Source organism: Pongo abelii, chromosome X (genome assembly GCF_028885655.2).
Source record: "Pongo abelii isolate AG06213 chromosome X, NHGRI_mPonAbe1-v2.0_pri, whole genome shotgun sequence".
Lineage (NCBI taxonomy): Eukaryota > Metazoa > Chordata > Mammalia > Primates > Hominidae > Pongo > Pongo abelii.
Window position 1 is genome coordinate 77,386,556 of NC_072008.2, and position 17,849 is coordinate 77,404,404.

General features: G+C 36.2%; 1 protein-coding gene across 1 annotated transcript in view; it reads right to left on the bottom strand.

Annotated features, from left to right (window-relative positions):
• PHKA1 (phosphorylase kinase regulatory subunit alpha 1) overlaps window positions 1–17,849 on the bottom strand; it is a 129,029-nt gene that overhangs the window by 15,341 nt on the left and 95,839 nt on the right. Inside the window, exons 23-27 of the mRNA XM_002831804.5 lie at window positions 16,558–16,637; window positions 12,472–12,550; window positions 12,202–12,331; window positions 9,391–9,492; window positions 8,430–8,545 (exon numbers count right to left, since the gene is read on the bottom strand). Of these exons, the coding sequence (XP_002831850.3) occupies window positions 8,430–8,545; window positions 9,391–9,492; window positions 12,202–12,331; window positions 12,472–12,550; window positions 16,558–16,637 (507 nt within the window). The remainder of the gene's footprint in view (window positions 1–8,429; window positions 8,546–9,390; window positions 9,493–12,201; window positions 12,332–12,471; window positions 12,551–16,557; window positions 16,638–17,849) is intronic.

The following is a 17,849-nucleotide window of genomic DNA, read 5'->3' on the forward strand; positions in this document are numbered from 1 at the left end:
TGAAGCTAGTAGACTTATATGTAGCTAGCAGTGCTGTACGCTGGTACAATACTTTTTGAAAGCAATCTGGTGATACATGAGAAGAGCCATAAAAATACTGATGATTTGGGACATTCTTAGCTGTCTCTTTACCTGATTATCTCTGTTAAACTTCTAGCTAGTCCATGGTTTAGTTTGTTGCCCTCATGGGCCATAAGATGAGCCATAATAAATTTAAAATTGAAATCATATGAAGTATGTTCTCTAACCACAACAGAAGTCAGTAACAGAAAGAAATTAAGGAAATTTACAAATATGTGGAAATTAAACAACACACTTCTAAATAATAAATGCATTAAGGAAAAAATCACTAGCAAAATTAGAAAATAATGAAATGAATGAAAACGAAAGCACAACATAGCAAAACTTGTGGGATGCAGCTAAAACAGCACTTAACGAACAATTTATGTTATAAATGCCTATATTAAAGAAAGGATAAATATCTCAAATCAATAAACAAACTTTCCATTTGAAGACAATAAAGAAAGAAGAGCAAACTAAATTGAAAGCAAGCAGAAGGAAGGAAATAATAAGGATTAGAGTGGAAGGAAATGAAATAGAGACTAGAAACACAACAGGGAAAGCATATGAATCCCCAATTTTTTCCTATGAAAATATCAACAAAATAGACAAATCGTTAGCTAGAAGGACCAAGAAAAAAAGGGGAAATAAAGACCTCAATTCTGACCTTCAGAAAGAAAAAGGATTATAAGGGCATACCATCAGCAGCCATATGCGGACAAATTACATAATCTTAATGAAACAGACAAATTCCTAGAAAGACACAAACTACCCAAACCAACTCAAAAAGAAAGATAACATCTTAATAGACCTATTACAAACAAATATATCAAATTAGTAAGTACAAAACTTCCTACAAAGTATGGGTTCTTGGCTCGTGGTGCATGGGCATATGGCTTGTGCCTGTATTCCCAGCTACTCGGGAGGCTGAGGCGGAAGGATTGCATGAGCCCCGGAGTTTGAGACCACCTTGGGTGATATCGTTAGACTCTGTCTCAAACGAACAAACAAATAAACAAACGTTCCCACATGGTAGTAAAGCCCATGCACAGATGGGTTAACTGGTTAATTCTACAAAATATTTAAAGAGGAATTAATACTAGCTCTTCATAATCTCTTCCAAAAAAGAGAAGGGAACACTTCCCAAGTCATTCTATGAGGCCAATATTACCCAGATACCAAAATCAGACAAAGATGTCACCAGAAAACTACAGTCCAATATCCTTTATGAATATAGATGCAAAAATCCTCCAGGAAATACTAGAAAACCAAATTCAGTGATATACTAAAAGGATTATACAACATGAAGTGGGACTGATTCCAGAAATTCAAGGCTGTTTTAACATCTGAACATCAATTAATACACTACATCAACAGAATAAAAGATAAACGCATCATCTTAATAGATACAGAAAAAAAACACATAACAAAATTCGACACACCTTCATGACAAAAAGACTCAACAAACTAGGAACAGAAGGGAACCTCCTCAATCTAATAAAAGTTTAGATTTTTTTCCTACAACAACCTACAGCTAACATCATAATGAGTGGTTGAAGACCGAAGCTTTCCCCCTGAAGATCAGAACAAGACAAGGATGTCCACTCTTATCACTTGTATTCAACATTTTATGGGGGGCTTGAACCAGGGAGATTAAGTAAGAAAAGAAATAAAAGGCATCCAGATTGGAAAGGAAGAGGTAAAAACTCTATTTGCAGATGACATGATCTTGTATATAGAAAATTGTAAAGAGTTCACTAACAAGCAACTACAACTAATAAACGAGTTCGGTGAAGTTTCATGATATAAGATCAATAATAAAAATCAATTAAATTTTACTTGAGTAGACATCTCACCAAAGATGATATACAAATAGCCACCACACACATGTAAAGATGCTCAACATCACTAAATCATCATGGAAATGTGAATCAAACCACAATGAGCTATCACCTCACACCTGTTAGGATGACCATGGTTAAAAAAACACCCAAAGATAACAGGTATTGGTGAGAATGTGAAGAAATTAGGACCCTTGTACACTGTTGCTGGGAATGTAAAATGGTGCAGCCACTATAGAACACATTATGGAGGTTCCTCAAAAATTAAAAATAGAACTACCATATGATTCAGCAATCTCACTTCTGGATATTTATCCAAAAGAATTGAAGTCAGAATCTTGAAGAGATATTTGCATGCCCATGTTCAAATGCAGCATTATTCACAATAGTCAAGATACGAAAACAACCTAAATATATAGCAACAACTGAATGGCAAAAGAAAATCTGGTAATACATAAAATGGAATATTATTCAGCCTTTAAAAAAGAAGGAAATTTTGCAAAATATGACAGTGTCGATGAACCTGGAGGACACTATGCTATGAGAAATAAGCCAATCACAGAAGAACAAATTCTGTGTGATTCCAGTTATGTAATGTATCTGAAACAGCCAAACTCATAGAAGCAGAGAGTAGAACGGTAGTTGTCAGGGGCTGGGTAGACGGGAAAATGGGAACTTGCTATTCAATGGGTATAAAGTTTCAGTTATGTAAGATGAAAACGTTCTAGAGATCTACTGTACAACATCAAGCCTATAGTTAATGATACTGTATTGCACACTTAAAAATTTTTTAAAGGGTAGATCTCATGTTAAATGTCTTACTATAATAAAAAAATCAGTTGTATTTGTAAACAGCAGCTATGAACAATATTAAAATAAAATTAAGAAAACAATTCCATTAAAAATAACATTAAGAATAACAAAATATGTAGGAATAAATTTAACAAAAGAAGTCCAAAACAAATACTCTGAAAACTATAAAACATGTTGAAAGAAATTAAAGACCTAAATAAATTGAAATATAGTTCCATATTCATGGGTCAGAAGACTTAACATCATTAAGATGGCAATAATTCAAAAACTGATGTACAGACTGAACACAATCTCTATCAACATACCAGCTGGGATCTTTGCAGAAATTGACAAGCTGATCCTAACATTCATATTTAAAAAGAAGACTGAAGTTGGAGAGCTCACACTTCCTGATTTCAAAATTTACTCTAAAGCTATCAAAACTACAAAACTATCAAAACTGTGTCATATTGGTATAGGATGGACATATAGATCGATGGAATAGAACAGGGAGTTCAAAAATAAACCGTTATATTTTGGTCAATTAATTTTCAACAAGGACGCCAAGATAATTAAATGAGGGAAAAATAGCCTTTTCAACAAATGGTGCTGGAACAGCGACATCCACATGCAAAAGAATGAAGTTGAACTCTCTACCTTATACCACACACAAAAATTAAGCCCATTGTGCAGAAAAGAGTTAAGACAGTAGGCCAGAACTGCTATTCTTGGAAAGGCTTGCTTACAAGGTTGGCCCTTGGCTGGCATTTAGAAACTTAGAAACTTGGATTCTGGGAGAGTTCTCACCATTCCCAGAGCCAATAACAGCGGCTTACCATGCCTAAACTGTACAAACGCTATGGTTTATGTTGAACGTTTGCTTTCTTCCTGGGAGTCCAGAGTTTTGATACATGCCAGACAGAGGCTGTTTACATGACCAGCCCTCAACAAGAACAATGGGTGCTGAGTCTTTAATGAGCTTCCTTGGTTGGCAATGACATCTTGTCACAACTCATTGCAGGGTGACTCTACTGACAGAGTACACTGGAAGCTTGTGTCTGTTTTCCCTGGACTTTGACCAATGACTCTTTTAAATTTTTTTTTAACTTTTGTAGGTACATAGTAGGTTTATATATTTATGAGGTATATGAGACATTTTATTACAGGCATACAATGCATAATAACCACATCAGGGTAAATGGGGTATCCATTATCTCAAGCATATATCTTTCCTTTGTGTTACAAACAACCCAATTATACTTTTTATTATTTCAAAATGTACAATAAATTATTATTGACTGTAGTTACACTGTGCCCAATGCGTCTTGTACCTTTTAGGTGTAATAAACTGTAGCAGTGAGTATGACTATATGCTGAGTCCTATGAGTCTTCCTAGTGAATCATTAAATCTGAGGGTGATCTTGGGGATCTCTCCATACATAATCATAGACCTAAATATAACAGCTAACTCTATAAAACCCTTAGAACACAAACAGGAATAAATCTTTGTGACCTTGGGTTAGGCAAAGCCTTCTTAGATATGACACCAAAAACATCATGATTAACAAAAGAAAAAATAGACAAACTGGACTTTGTCGAAATTAAAAATTTTTGTTGTTTAAAGAATACTTAATGGTATTGAGTGAAAAGACAACCCACAGGATGGGAGAAATATTTGCAAATTATATATCTTAAAAGGGACTTGTATCCAGAATATATAAAGAATCCTTGCAACTCAACAATAAAAAGACAAAAAAAATTAAAATAGGTACAAATGTGAATTGACATTTCTTTAAAGAAGATAAACAAATGGCCATTGGGCACATGAAAAGACACTCATTATCATTAGCTATTAGGGAAATGCAAATCAAAACCACAATTAGATACCAGTTCACACCCATCAGGATGGCTATAATAAGAAAGATAGACAATTGTAAGGGTTGGTGAAGATGTGAAGAAATTGGAACTCTCATACATTGCTGGTGGGCATGCAAAATGGTGCAGCCCTTTTGGACATGTCTGGCAGTTCTTCAGAATGCGAAACATAGTTACCATATGACCCAGCACTTCCACTCCTAGATATATATCCAAGAGAAGTGAAAACATTTGTCCATACAAAAACTTGTGCATGAAGGTTCATTGTAGAATTATTCATAGCAGCCAAAAAGTGGAAACAATCCAGGTGTCCATCAACTGATGAATGGATAAATAAAATGTGGTACATTAATTTAGTAGGATATTATTCAGCAATGAAAAAAATAAACTTTTGATACATGCTAAAACATAATGAACTTTGAAAAACTTATACTAAGTAAAGGATAAAATACATTGGGCAAAGTGGTTAACAGTTTAAATTCAGAAATAAATATAAGATAGAAGATAATAGAAATATTTTCTGAGAAAAGAACTTCTCACATTTTAATTTGGGCAAAATGCCTAAATCACCAACCAATGCAATGTAAAAAAGAAAACAGCCCCCAAACATTTCTATTGGCAAGTGACTATCTATTGAGTAGATGAACTGCCATTTAATTATCTTCATTGTCTTGTTTATACCACCAAGATCCTAGGCTGTTGATTGTGAGGTCAAACCAGAAAGGGTATAGATCTGATAAAGTACAATTCAGACTGTTTTCCAAAGCCAAATATCAATCATTTTGAGTTTTTAAATTTTCTTCTATACCCCTGTCCTATGTTAATGTGGATATGATAGAGTTGGCCAAGTCTTATTAGTTCATTACAGGGTATTTGATTAAGGTTAACCAAAATACTAATATTGTTTCAAATAATTTTCCATGTTTTGTTTGGTTATTGTCTAGCCTAAATCTCTTCAGCTTGAGAAACGGAAATCATAGGCCATTATGAGTCTTTGATTTAAACCAAATAAATTTAACTAGAGAGCAGTCCTCCTAAATTGTAAGCTTCATGAGGGCAAGGATCGCATCCATTTTGTTCACAGTGCCTGGCACAAAACTGGCACTCAATTAATATTTACTAAATGAATCTCAGAAGAATAGCTAACCCAGTGGCTTTCAAACTTAAAAATGCATCAGAATCATCTAAATAAAACAGATTACTGGGCCTCATCCGCAGTCTTTCCGACTCAGTGTACTTAGGGTAGGACCAAGAATTTATACTTAACCAATACTTAGCAAATTGAATTTTGTTTTCTGAAATCGCAAAGAGGTTGGAGTTAACTCCCTTCCCTATGTTATTGGAAAATAAATGAAAAGATTCACCCCCATATATGAAATTGCTTTATACTTATTTTAATTCTTGATTAATTTTGTTTTTCTTTTTAATCAACCAGTATATGTCATGATTTATATAAGAGCATATTCAAAGCACATGTGAATGGCATATATGAGAAGATCACAGCAGTTACCATAAAAGACGGTGACATCAAATCTATACCCAGGGGATGACCACCATTGGACTATGAGAACAAATTGAGAAAATAAAATTTTAAAAGATTTGAGGCCAGGAAACAATTATTTGTACTTTTAAGTCACTAGTGGACTAAAAATAGAGACTATTTCAGTATGTAGTCAGCACATAATCATTAAAAAGCTGATGAAATAGCTTTACTCTAGAAGCCATGGTGAAGGGAAAAGAAATAAAAATACCCTTATAATGTTTTTTTTTTTTTTCATAATCAGAAAAGAGGGCACTCTTGAGTGATAGGGAAAAAATGGCTTAGAACAATACAAAATACCAGACAGGCAGGTAAGGATGGAAGTTAATATTTAGAAATAAGAAAGTAATGCAAATTTAGGACTCTCAGTCCTCTAAATTATAGTCCTAGTGATTTTGGCTCCCTTGAAAACCTATAGGTAGTGAACGTGTAGAAAAAACTTAAATGATGTAGCTGGGTAGGTCAAGTCTCAACATCATATTAATCTAGCTGGGAACATGTACTTCAAGTTGTAAATATATAATGAACTTATAAGTAATACTGAGTGACTATCAACAATTATAAAATGTTTATCCAATAACTCTCAACCAAATCAAAGATTATTTACAAATAATGCCAATGTAACTAACTATTCAGTACTGAATGTAGTTCTTTCACGTTTCAAATAGGAAAATGTTCAGATTATTCAAATTATTCGAGAAAACTGTAAAGTGAACACAAGGCCCTTTCTTACTCCATTTTCATACTTATTCTTGCATAAATATAAATACCATAGGGTATTTGATGAGTGTACTCAAGTTACCTCAAATTAAGCTTCAAGCATTGGCTCATTGTCTTTCTGAATGGTTTCTAATTCCTTTTAAAAAAACCAACTAGCAAGATGGTGGCATGCCTTAGTCCCAGCCACTCTGGAGACTGAGGTAGGAGGATTGCGTGAATCCAGGATTTTGTGCCTGTTAATAGCCACTGCACTCCAGCCTGGACAACATAGTGAGAACCCAGTGCTAAAAAACTAAAAAAAAAGAAACAAAAACTAAAAACAAAACTCCAAATTTCCATTTCACCTCTCCTCTTCTGGAGGTTTCAATACTGCATGCTATCATAATTCTATTCTGAAAACAGGAGGAGTAGTTTTAAGCTTTTCATAAAATGTGCTTCTAGGAGAGGCCAAATCAGTAATTTCTCAACTTGGAGATCTTAAAACCACATGACTTCCTAGAGTTTTAAAAAGAAGCTATGGAAGCTTTTGTTAACTATTTCCTTGTATAATGCAACACTCTCTATTCTCACCTGCAGGAAAAATTAAGAGGCTACAACATGGTATTTAGTGACTCCCACTATCTCCCAGACTGATTTAGATGTTTCTCCCTCTATGTGTCCACAGCACCTTTTCTACATCTTGTTAAAGAAAAAATTATTCAATGACACTTGTTAAAGCACGGTAAGGAAGACTTTATTCAGGACCATTGTTAATAGGTACAGAACCATTGCAATGAGGTCTTGCAGTAAGGGAGAGAGATTGGGCTCCCCTCTGAATACAACACAATCAAATGGGAATTTATAGCCAAGGGGCGGAAAATTACTAAGAGGGAAACATCAGAGGTAGGGAGGATTCTGGCTAAACCATCTTAACAGGATTTTTGCTGAAGAAGACAGGCCAGGGTGATTGGACATCACCTGGGGGTGGCAGAAGATGAGGAGCCTGATCAGATGTCAAGGATGATAAGATATCGAGGATAGGGGTTTCTGGCTAAACTGATTTAGCAGGGTTCTCTTGCTAAAGCTGGATTTTACAAGGAAGTGCACAAATGGGCCTAGGAAAAGGTTGAGAAGCCCACCTAAACTCTGGTCAAGCAAAGACTCTTTGCTTGAAGTCTAAGTCTTGTTTTATAAAGAAAATTAATTCCAAAATTACATCAGTCCTAATAAGAGAAACTTCAATTTCTTGTTATCAGATGCAAGTTACTTTCCTTCTAAAATTAGCAAAGTACTTTGGTCCAGAAAAAGGAAAGCTATCTGCAAAATGACTGTTATAAAGGCGATTCAAACAATCTACTCCATGACTTGTTATCTTATTTGTAAAAAGGCCATGAGCTCATGCATGTTATATAGAACTAAAGGTAAGTTAAACCATGTTAAATGATCCCTAGTTGTTTCACCTGACTCTCAGCTGAGATTGACAGTCTACGAAATTCCACCTGAAACATAAATGGCTCAAATTAAACTCAGAATGTGAAACAAATGACCCAACAAAGTCTGATTCCAAAAGAATGTTCTGAAACATGGCAATATCCCAGCTAATCTCCCAAGTAGTATCTTACCTGCTTTATCTCACTTTTTAACTGCATGATCCCAGTTCGTTCTGTTTTGGTTGCTCCAACAGCACCAATCTCGTGGATAGAAATAGCAGGACTGACATTTGAATCAGTGGGACGAACTATGTAGTATGAGAGATTACAGAGAAAGAGAGAGGATAATAACGTTCAATTTCTTCCCCATCACATTTAAAAAAAAACTTTCATATATATCCTTATTTTTAACTTAATTTAAAAACTATAACCTTGCTATTTGAAATGTGGTCCATGGACCAACAGCATCAGTACCACCTAGGAGCTTGTTAGTAGAATCTCAGGTCCCACCCCAGATCTACTGAATCAAAATGTGCATTTTAGCAAGATATCCTGCTTGAAACGCACTGCTTTTTAACTTTCTTTTACCACTCTAAGGTCTGACATCCATCCATCTGACTGTATCTATCTACTTACCCTAACCCTGAAAGCTGAGCATGAGAGATAACCGCTTTTCATTTGCTCTGCTGCTTTAGGTATGCAATGCCAAATCCAACCAAAACCACAAATGTAGGTGGACTATTAATTTGTAAGTTTAAAGTTGAAGGGTTACATTAGAAGTACCGTAAGCAGCTATACACATAATACAATACTGTAAGAGCTACTGAATTATTGGCAATTAGAATACAAGAAAGTTTCAGATGATATGGGTTGCTAGGTGTCCTAAAGTGGAGACTTAAGATAATGTGAGGGAATGCATTAAACAGTTAAAAATGAAACATGATAGTAATCAACCCACTTAGTTGATATATCATTTAAGGAAAAATATAGTGGTTTCCAAATTTTGTTCCAGAAGACAGCTCGGTTTCTGTTTCATATATTGGAGTTTATTTATTTGGGGCAAAAGGTTCCTGTGTTGAAGGAAAAACATTTTAAAACCAATGGGACACTTAAACCAAACAGTATGAAATGAAAATCAGTTATTCAATCTCACCGCTTCGTTCCACTCCAAACTCCTTGCCGCTGAGAATGTGATGCAGGAGATTCTTCATGGCTGAAGGACTGAGATTCATCAGGCCCTCTGTGGCTTCCTCAGCTAGTCAGCAGAAATGTTAGAACAGAAGGACTTCTAATTTGCCTGCCATGCCCTCTCTATATTTTCTCTATTTCTTTTCTTGCTTAGAATTTCTGAGTCACTTGATTGGAAGAACAGAATTACAAAATAAATTGATAGCACCCTACTGCTTAGGTATTCTTACTTCCATAGATTCTTAATTATTTAAGGACTGACTATCCAGTTTGTGGATTAGCGAGGTAGTTGATTTCTTCTTCACCCCGCTTCCATACCATTAGGGTACTTAGTAAAATCTTTATTTGAAGGTGGGAAGAATGAAAGAAGAACAATGGAACTGGAGGCCATTCAGAGAAAGGCAATGAATGTATATATGCATATAGACTAAAATAATTAAAACTTCTCAGCCTGGAAATAATAGAGACTTAAAAGAGATAGATTTGAATCCATGAAATTATGAATATATGAGGATAACTTGAACATGTTAATCAGCATCACACATTTATTAAAAGTTGACTACATGCAGGTCATCATTTTAAGTAACATTAGTACAAGCAGGTATGATGACATGATACCTAATCTTGAGTCTGACTATCTCTTTGAGAGTGATGGAACATGAAAACAAGATAAACAATAAAACGTTGCATATTCTATGTGCCAAATGAGACGTATAGACAATAATTGCCTTTGAAATCAATGGAGACATCAATCTCCAAGGACTGGAACTGACAAAATTAGTGGGAAGTACTGTGGGAGTAGAAGATAAAGGCCAGACTGTTGAGGGTATTAAATATCAGACCCAGGGATCTTGACTTTATCCTATAAGGAATAAAGAGCCATGGTTTTCATGAATCCACAGGAAAACAAGAAATATAACAGGCTAAATTAAGGAAAAGTGAATATTCAGGGGCTTATCCCTTATTGAGATTTATTATTGAGCAATCACACTCTCTCGCAAAAAAAAAAAAAAAATATACTATATAATGTTTATCTATAACAATGTACTGAACTGGAAATCATTTGCAATCAGGTGGACTCAGACTCAAATTCCGCTATTTACTAGCTATGTTACTTCGGGGAAGTTAGTTAACCTTCTTGAGTTTCAGTTTCTTTATTGGTAAAAGTGACACAATAATACCTTCTTCTCCAGAGGATTCTTGAAAGGATTAAATGACACAATATATGTAAACTTAAAGCAAAAATCACAGTATCAGGCATATGGTAGGTATAAAATAATTGTTAGCTCTCTTCTGTCAAAGGGTTACTTAAATATAAATTATCTCATGTGTTTGAGTTAGGTTTGACTCAAACTGATAAATTTAGCTACTTGTTAACAGCTCAATTAAAAGTCTTTTGGGGGAAATTTAACAGAAAGAATGGCTAAAATTGAGTTTTACAATTTTGATTTTATTTTTCTGTGCCATCCCTATCTGTATCATTTTGCAACTCTTGTTGAAACCAAACAAATACTAATGGAATAAGGAGTCATGTCATAGGGGTCCATTTTTCCCCTTCACACTTTATACCATTTTGCCCTACAGCTTTTACAGGCCCCAACAATTCTTCTAACTAAAACTTTTATCTTGCCAAATACACCTATAGTTAATTTCAAAGACAGTCTTGTCAGATAGATGTTAATGAAAACGTCATCTTCCTTTATGCAATCATGATGGTGACTAGACAGAATACTGACACCATGATCCACTGATGTAGTGACTCATTCTTGGTGTACAGATGCTCCACTGCCTAAATCTTAACCCAACCCAGTCTGTCACACTCAAGTACTCTCCAGAGTTAGAGAAATGAAGTTAGCAAAGAGTGGTAAGTTAAGAGGGATTTGGAGTGAAGAGCCCACAGGAGATGGCATTCTGAAGCTGTGAACTGATACACAAATGTGTCATCATATCAGCTCCTTGACTTGCATAAATAGCGACTAACAGGGGAATAAGGTTGTCATATCCAGCTTCTGAGCTATGGATAAAAATGCTTTAGCTTTCTTTTCTTTTTTTTTTTAACATTGCACGTTCTCATTTATTGTGGGATCTAAAAATCAAAACAATTGAACTCATGAACATAAAGAGTAGAAGCATGGTTACCAGAGGCTGGGAAGGGTAGTCAGTGGCTGGGAGGAAAGGTGGGTATGGTTAACGTTACAAAAAGAAATAGAATGAGTAAGACCTAGAATTTGAGTGCAGGGTGTCTATAGTCAATAAGTCTGCATTTCTAAGATAAATTCCACTTGATCATGGACTCGCATTGTTCTTACAAAGATTTAGTAGATTTTTTAAATTGACATTTTTTTCTACTTCCTGTATTACCTTAAGACAATTTCCATAGACTTTAAATGGTTATTATTTTTAAAAAATAATTTTTATTTATTTTATTTTATTATTATTATACTTTAAGTTGTAGGGTACATGTGCACAATGTGCAGGTTAGTTACATATGTATACATGTGCCATGCTGGTGTGCTGCGCCCATTAACTCGTCATTTAGCATTAGGTATATCTCCTAATGCTATCCCTCCCCCCTCCCCCCACCCCACAACAGTCCCGAGTGTGATTGATGTTCCCCTTCCTGTGTCCATGTGTTCTCATTGTTCAGTTCCCATCTATGAGTGAGAACATGCAGTGTTTGGTTTAAATGTTTTAGCTTTCTTTCTTTCCTGATTCCAAACTCTATAAACTTACATCAAAAGTGAATTCCACTTAAAATAGTTACTGAATTAAGTACCTGAGCATCGAAGGGAGTGGGCCAGTTCTGTTGCCATAACTTGTATGATCAGACCAATTCGAAGTCGAAACATTTCAGCAAAGAGGCCAGGCTGGGTTCGCATATACATGGCTAGATATACCATTATTTCCTGCACACAGAGTAGATATAGACAAAAATAATGGCCTAGGTCTCACAATGCCTATTTTGTTGTCTTTGGAAATTGCTACATCAATTGAAAACAAACTTTAAAATATCAATCACCAGATTAGCCTTTACAATTCTTCTCACCTGTGTAAGGATTGAAATGCTCATATCCCCTTCACTGGCTTCATCTATCAGCTGAGTGAGTGCCTCATAGGGCAGAGGTCTAAGGAAGAAAACAGTGAAGAAAGACAATATTCTACAACCACTTAATCTTAAATATGTTGAAAAAATGAAGAAGCTTTATCCAAGTCCAAGTCACTGCCTCAACATTTCATCATTACCAATAGCATTCTGATTCTTTCAAACTTCAAAGCTCATTCACTGCCTCCTGAAACCACCCTGGCCCATATCAACTTAGAGGAGCTCTGCTCTCTTCTCTCTAAATCTGGATTCTCTTCCTCCTTCAAAATTTATTTAAAACTCACACCATGATGTTCTTCTAGACTAGTCTTTCATAGTTAGCTTTGAACATTTGACAAGTAACTATTATGGCTACAAAGTACTAAATTAATTTTAAGCTGTGCTTTTTTTGTAATACACAATGTTTCTACATATTTACAGGGTACATGTGATGTTTTGTTACATACATAGGATGTGTAATGATCAAGTCAGGGTACTTACGGTATCCATCACCTTGAGCATTTACCATTTCTTTTGGCTGGGAACATTTCAAGTCCTCTCTTCTAGTATTTTGAAATATACAATACATTGTTGTTAACAATAGTCACCCTACTCTGCTACTGAACATTAGAATGTATTCCTTCTTTAACCAACATCTCTTCAGCATCCCAACCCTACAATGGAATACTAGCTGTGCCTTTTTGAAACCATTTTATTACTTTACAATCACAGTTGACAGAGTTGTTTGATTTTCTATAGTTTCAATTCACACACGTGCACTCACACACACACACACACACAGAGGTATACACACATCCTCCCACACTTCTGATTCTCCTGCTGACACAAAGCACTCTGGGGCATGAACCATGCCATCTTCTTTGGATTACCTACAGTGTCACAAAACTGACAAAAAAGATTCTTTTTCCAGAAGCAAGATTTTATGGATTGAATTGTGTCCTCTCCTCAAATTCTTTTCTTTGAATTTTTTTTTAATTTTTAATTTTTGTGGGTCTATAGTGGTGTATATATTTCTGGGGTACATGAGATTTTTGATACAGGCATTCGACATGTAATATTCAAATCAGGGTAAATGGGGTATCCATCTCATCAAGCATTTATCTTTTGTGTTACAAACAATCCAATTACACTCTTTCAGTTATTTTAAAACGCACAATTAAATTATTTTGACCATAGTCTCCCTATTGTGCTATCAAATACAAGATCTTATTCATTCTCTCCAACTACTTTTTGTACCCATTAACCATCTCCACCCCCAACCCCCATAAACCCTGCTACCCTTCCCAGTCTTTTGGTAACCATCATTCTACTTTCTATCTCCATGAGTTCAATTGTTTTGATTTTTAGTTCCCACAAATCAGTAAGAACATGTGAACTTTGTCTTTCTGTGTCTGGCTTATTTCACTTAACATAATGACCTCCAGTTCCATCCATGTTGTTACAAATGACAGGATCTCATTCTTTTTTGTGTCTGAATAGTACTCCCTTGTGTATATGTACCATATTTTCTTGAACTATTCATCTACTGATGGACACTTAGGTTGCTTCCAAATCTTGGCTATTGTGAATACTGATGAAATAAACACAGGAGTGCAGATATCTCATCAATATACCGATTTCCTTTCTTTTGGGTATATACCTAGCAGTGGGATTGCTGGATCATATGGCAGCTCTATTTTTAGCTTTTTTCAGGAACCTCCAAATTGTTCTCCACAGTAGTTGTACTAATTTACATTTCTACCAACAATATATGAGGGTTCCCTTTTCTCCACATCCTTGCCAGCATTTGTTATTGCCTGTCTTTTGGATAAAAGCCATTTTAACTGGGGTGAGATGATACTTCATTGTAGTTTTGATTTGCATTTCTCTGATGATCAATGATGTTGAGCACCTTTTCATATGCCTGTTTGCCATTTGTATGTCTTCTTATTGAGAAATGTCTATTCAGACCATTTGCCCATTTTTAAAGCAGACTATTAGATTTTTTTCCCTATAGAATTGTTTGAGCTCCTTATACATTCTGGTTATTAATCCCTTATCAGATGGGTAGTTGGCAAATATTTTCTCCCATTGCACCTTTCCAATTTGCTTTAAATGCTGAATGACTGACTGTAGAATGGTCGATGCTGAGTTCTTCCGCAATTTCTCATGTAGTTTTAAGAGGATCAGCTTCAACCATTGCTCTCAATTGGTCGTTGTCAACTTTTGATGGCAGGCCACTATGCTCCTCATCTTCAAGGCTCTCGTCTCCTTTGCAAAACTTCTTGAACCACCACTGCACTGTACATTTGTTAGCAGTTCCTGGGCCACATGCCAGGCCTGTAATCCGGGACCTCAAAAACCTGCTTGGTGCTCTACCCCACTGTGGCCAACCTGGTACCTAAGCTGCAAGAAAAAGTCCCCTTTACTCTTCCCTCTCCTTTTCTCAAGCAGAAGGAGTCTCTCCCTATACCTACCACAGCTGGGCATGTGTTTGGTCACACTTGGAGCCAGAATGTCTGGTCACTGTGCTGATTGTTCAGGGCCCAAGGACTGTTTAGTCAGCACGTGATAACTCCTGCCAAAACTGGGTACTTCCCTTTAAAGTAGCAGGTTCCCTTCTGGTGCAAGGTGTGTGTCAAAATGTCATCCAGGAGCTACGGACTGGAATGGGAGTCTGATGCCTCTGCCTGGTGCCCTATCCTACTGTGGCTGAGCTGGTATCCAACTTGCAAGATAAAGTCCTCTTTACTATTTCCTCTCCTCTCCTCAAGTGGAAGGAAGGATTCTCTCCCAGAGTTGCACTATCTGGAGTTGGAAGAGGGGTGGCACAAGCACTCCTTTGCCCACTCTAGCTGATGTCTCACTAGGTCGCATGTACCCCAAGTCCATTGGCTTCGAGTCCAGCACAGCACAAGGATTTGTCCAGGAATTGCAGTCCTTGTGGCCTAGACTGCTTTTTGAGTCTATTTAGTACCCAGAGCACTTTAAGCCCGTGGTGGTGAAGCTTGCTGGAACTTACGTTTCTCTAAACCTTCATATGGGAGCTTGAACTGGAACTCAAGGGTAACAGAAATCATGGACATAAACCAGGAAGGAAGTAGTATGCAGACATCAGCAAAAGTATCCCTTCTGTAGCCAATGTAGTAAAAAAAATTTTGTGAACAAAAAACATGCTCTGGATAGAGTTTAACCAGGAAAAAATGAGGGAGAAATATTTACAAAAGTTTTTTTACTACATTGGCTACAGAAGTAGAACTGGCAAGCGGGGGTGAATACCCTTTTTTAAAATTACTCCTAGTAGAAAAACAGATTCTTCAGATCATTTATGAATGAAGTTAGAATCTCTCTAAAAATATTTCTTGGAGATACAGACTGTTTGCAAGATTTAAATTTTGGCACTGGTGTGATATGAAATTAAACACATTTACTGCAGATGAATTTTACTGGCATGGCCAGTGGCAAAAGGAAGACTCATGTATAAAGATTCAATTTTCCATCCCAGCCCCATCACTTGACTCACATCTCCCTCCAGGCCAAGCCTATCTTAGGGTACTGTTTCCAATTGGAGGCTGTGGCAGACCTCAGACAGTGGCACTCTGATTACAGGGTTCCTGGAGGGGTGCTACCTCACATTGCTCTGTAAGTAGCCATTTCTCCTCTTTGACTATGACCTCCATCCCCTTTATTCCTCATGAGCAGCATGGAGTTTCATGGTCAGCCCTGTGCTCTAGCCACTTTCTTTCACCTTCTCTTTCCAGAGTATGGCTGCCATTTTGTGCTTGCTAATTCAAGGTACCCTGTTTGTTTCGTTTTTTGAATGGCAGGTATGGAAAATCCAATAAGTAAAAAGAGTTTGAGTACTACTCTGTGAGTTTTCTCCTTCATTTACTCTTGCCCTACCATTACCAACATTCTTCCACTAGGTGTCTCTGATAGAGGTGAACATATGTAGGACATTATCATCCACTGACAGATTAGGGCAAGGGAATTGTTTAAGTCCACACCATTCCTTCTCAGAGAAGCCTGATCAAACCCAGCCATACTCACGCAGAGATAGTCTTTTCTCGAGGTTCTGGAGGAAGTCCTACTGTCAAATGTTTCTGGTGGGAGAGAAGGTCTGTGCAGGCCTAACAAGAGATAGCATAATATTATCGTTTCCGTAACACCTCAGGTTTCCACAAACATTTCTTTTTTCAGCTGAAAAACCTTTGCTCCTCCTTAACATAATGACACACTGAACTCTCTTCCTCAGAAAATACCATGAAGATCAGAAAAGAAGGATTTCTAGGAAGAAACAATGAGGTCTTTTCATCTATCTCCTAGAAAGTAGGAACATTTTTGTTTGGTTGGTTTCTGGGGGTTTTTTCTTTCTTTTTAAAAAATTTGTTTAAATTTTTAAGCTTTCAATTTTTGTGGATAAATAAGAGTTATACATATTTATGGAGTACATGTAATATTTTCATACAAGCATACAACATGTAATGATCAAACCTGGGTAATTGAGACATCCATCACCTCAATATTTATCATTTCTTTGTGTTGGCAAGATTCCAAATCTGCTCTTCTAGTTATTTTGAGATTTACGACAAATTATTGTGAACTATAGTCACCCTATTGTGACACTAAACACTAGATCTTATTCCTTCAATCTAATTGTATTTTCGTGCCCATTAACTAAACTTTCTTTATCCCCCACTCCCGACTACCCTTCCCAGCTTCTAGTATCCATCATTCTACTCTCTACCTCTATGAGATCAACTTTTTAAGCTCGCACATATGAGTGAGAACATGTGGTATTTGTCTTTCTGTGCCTGGGTTATTTCAACTAACATAGTGCCCTCCAGTTCCATTCATGTTACTGTAAATGACAGGGTTTTAGTCTTTTTAATGCAGAATAATATCCAATTGTGTATATATACCACATTTTCTTTATCTGTTCATCTTCTGATGGACATTTAGGTTTATTCCATACCTTTGCTATTGGGAATAGTGCTACAATAAACATGGGAGTTTTAGCTATCTCTCCCATATACTGATTTCCTTTCTTTTTGATATATACCCAGCAGTTGGACTGCTGGATCCCATGGTAGTTCTACTTTTAGTTTTTTGATGAACCTCCATACTGTTTTCCATAAGTAGCTATACTAAGTTCCATTCCCACTAATGGTGTATGGACGTTTCCCTTTCTAGGAGGTAGGAACCTAGTGTAAATTCATTCTTAAGATATAGAATTCTTAATATCATTATAAAGATGTTATGGTTTATAACATTTTATAAATCTACAATTCTTACTTGTCATTCACAAACAAAAAGAACTTAATATCAAATTTTATGTGGAA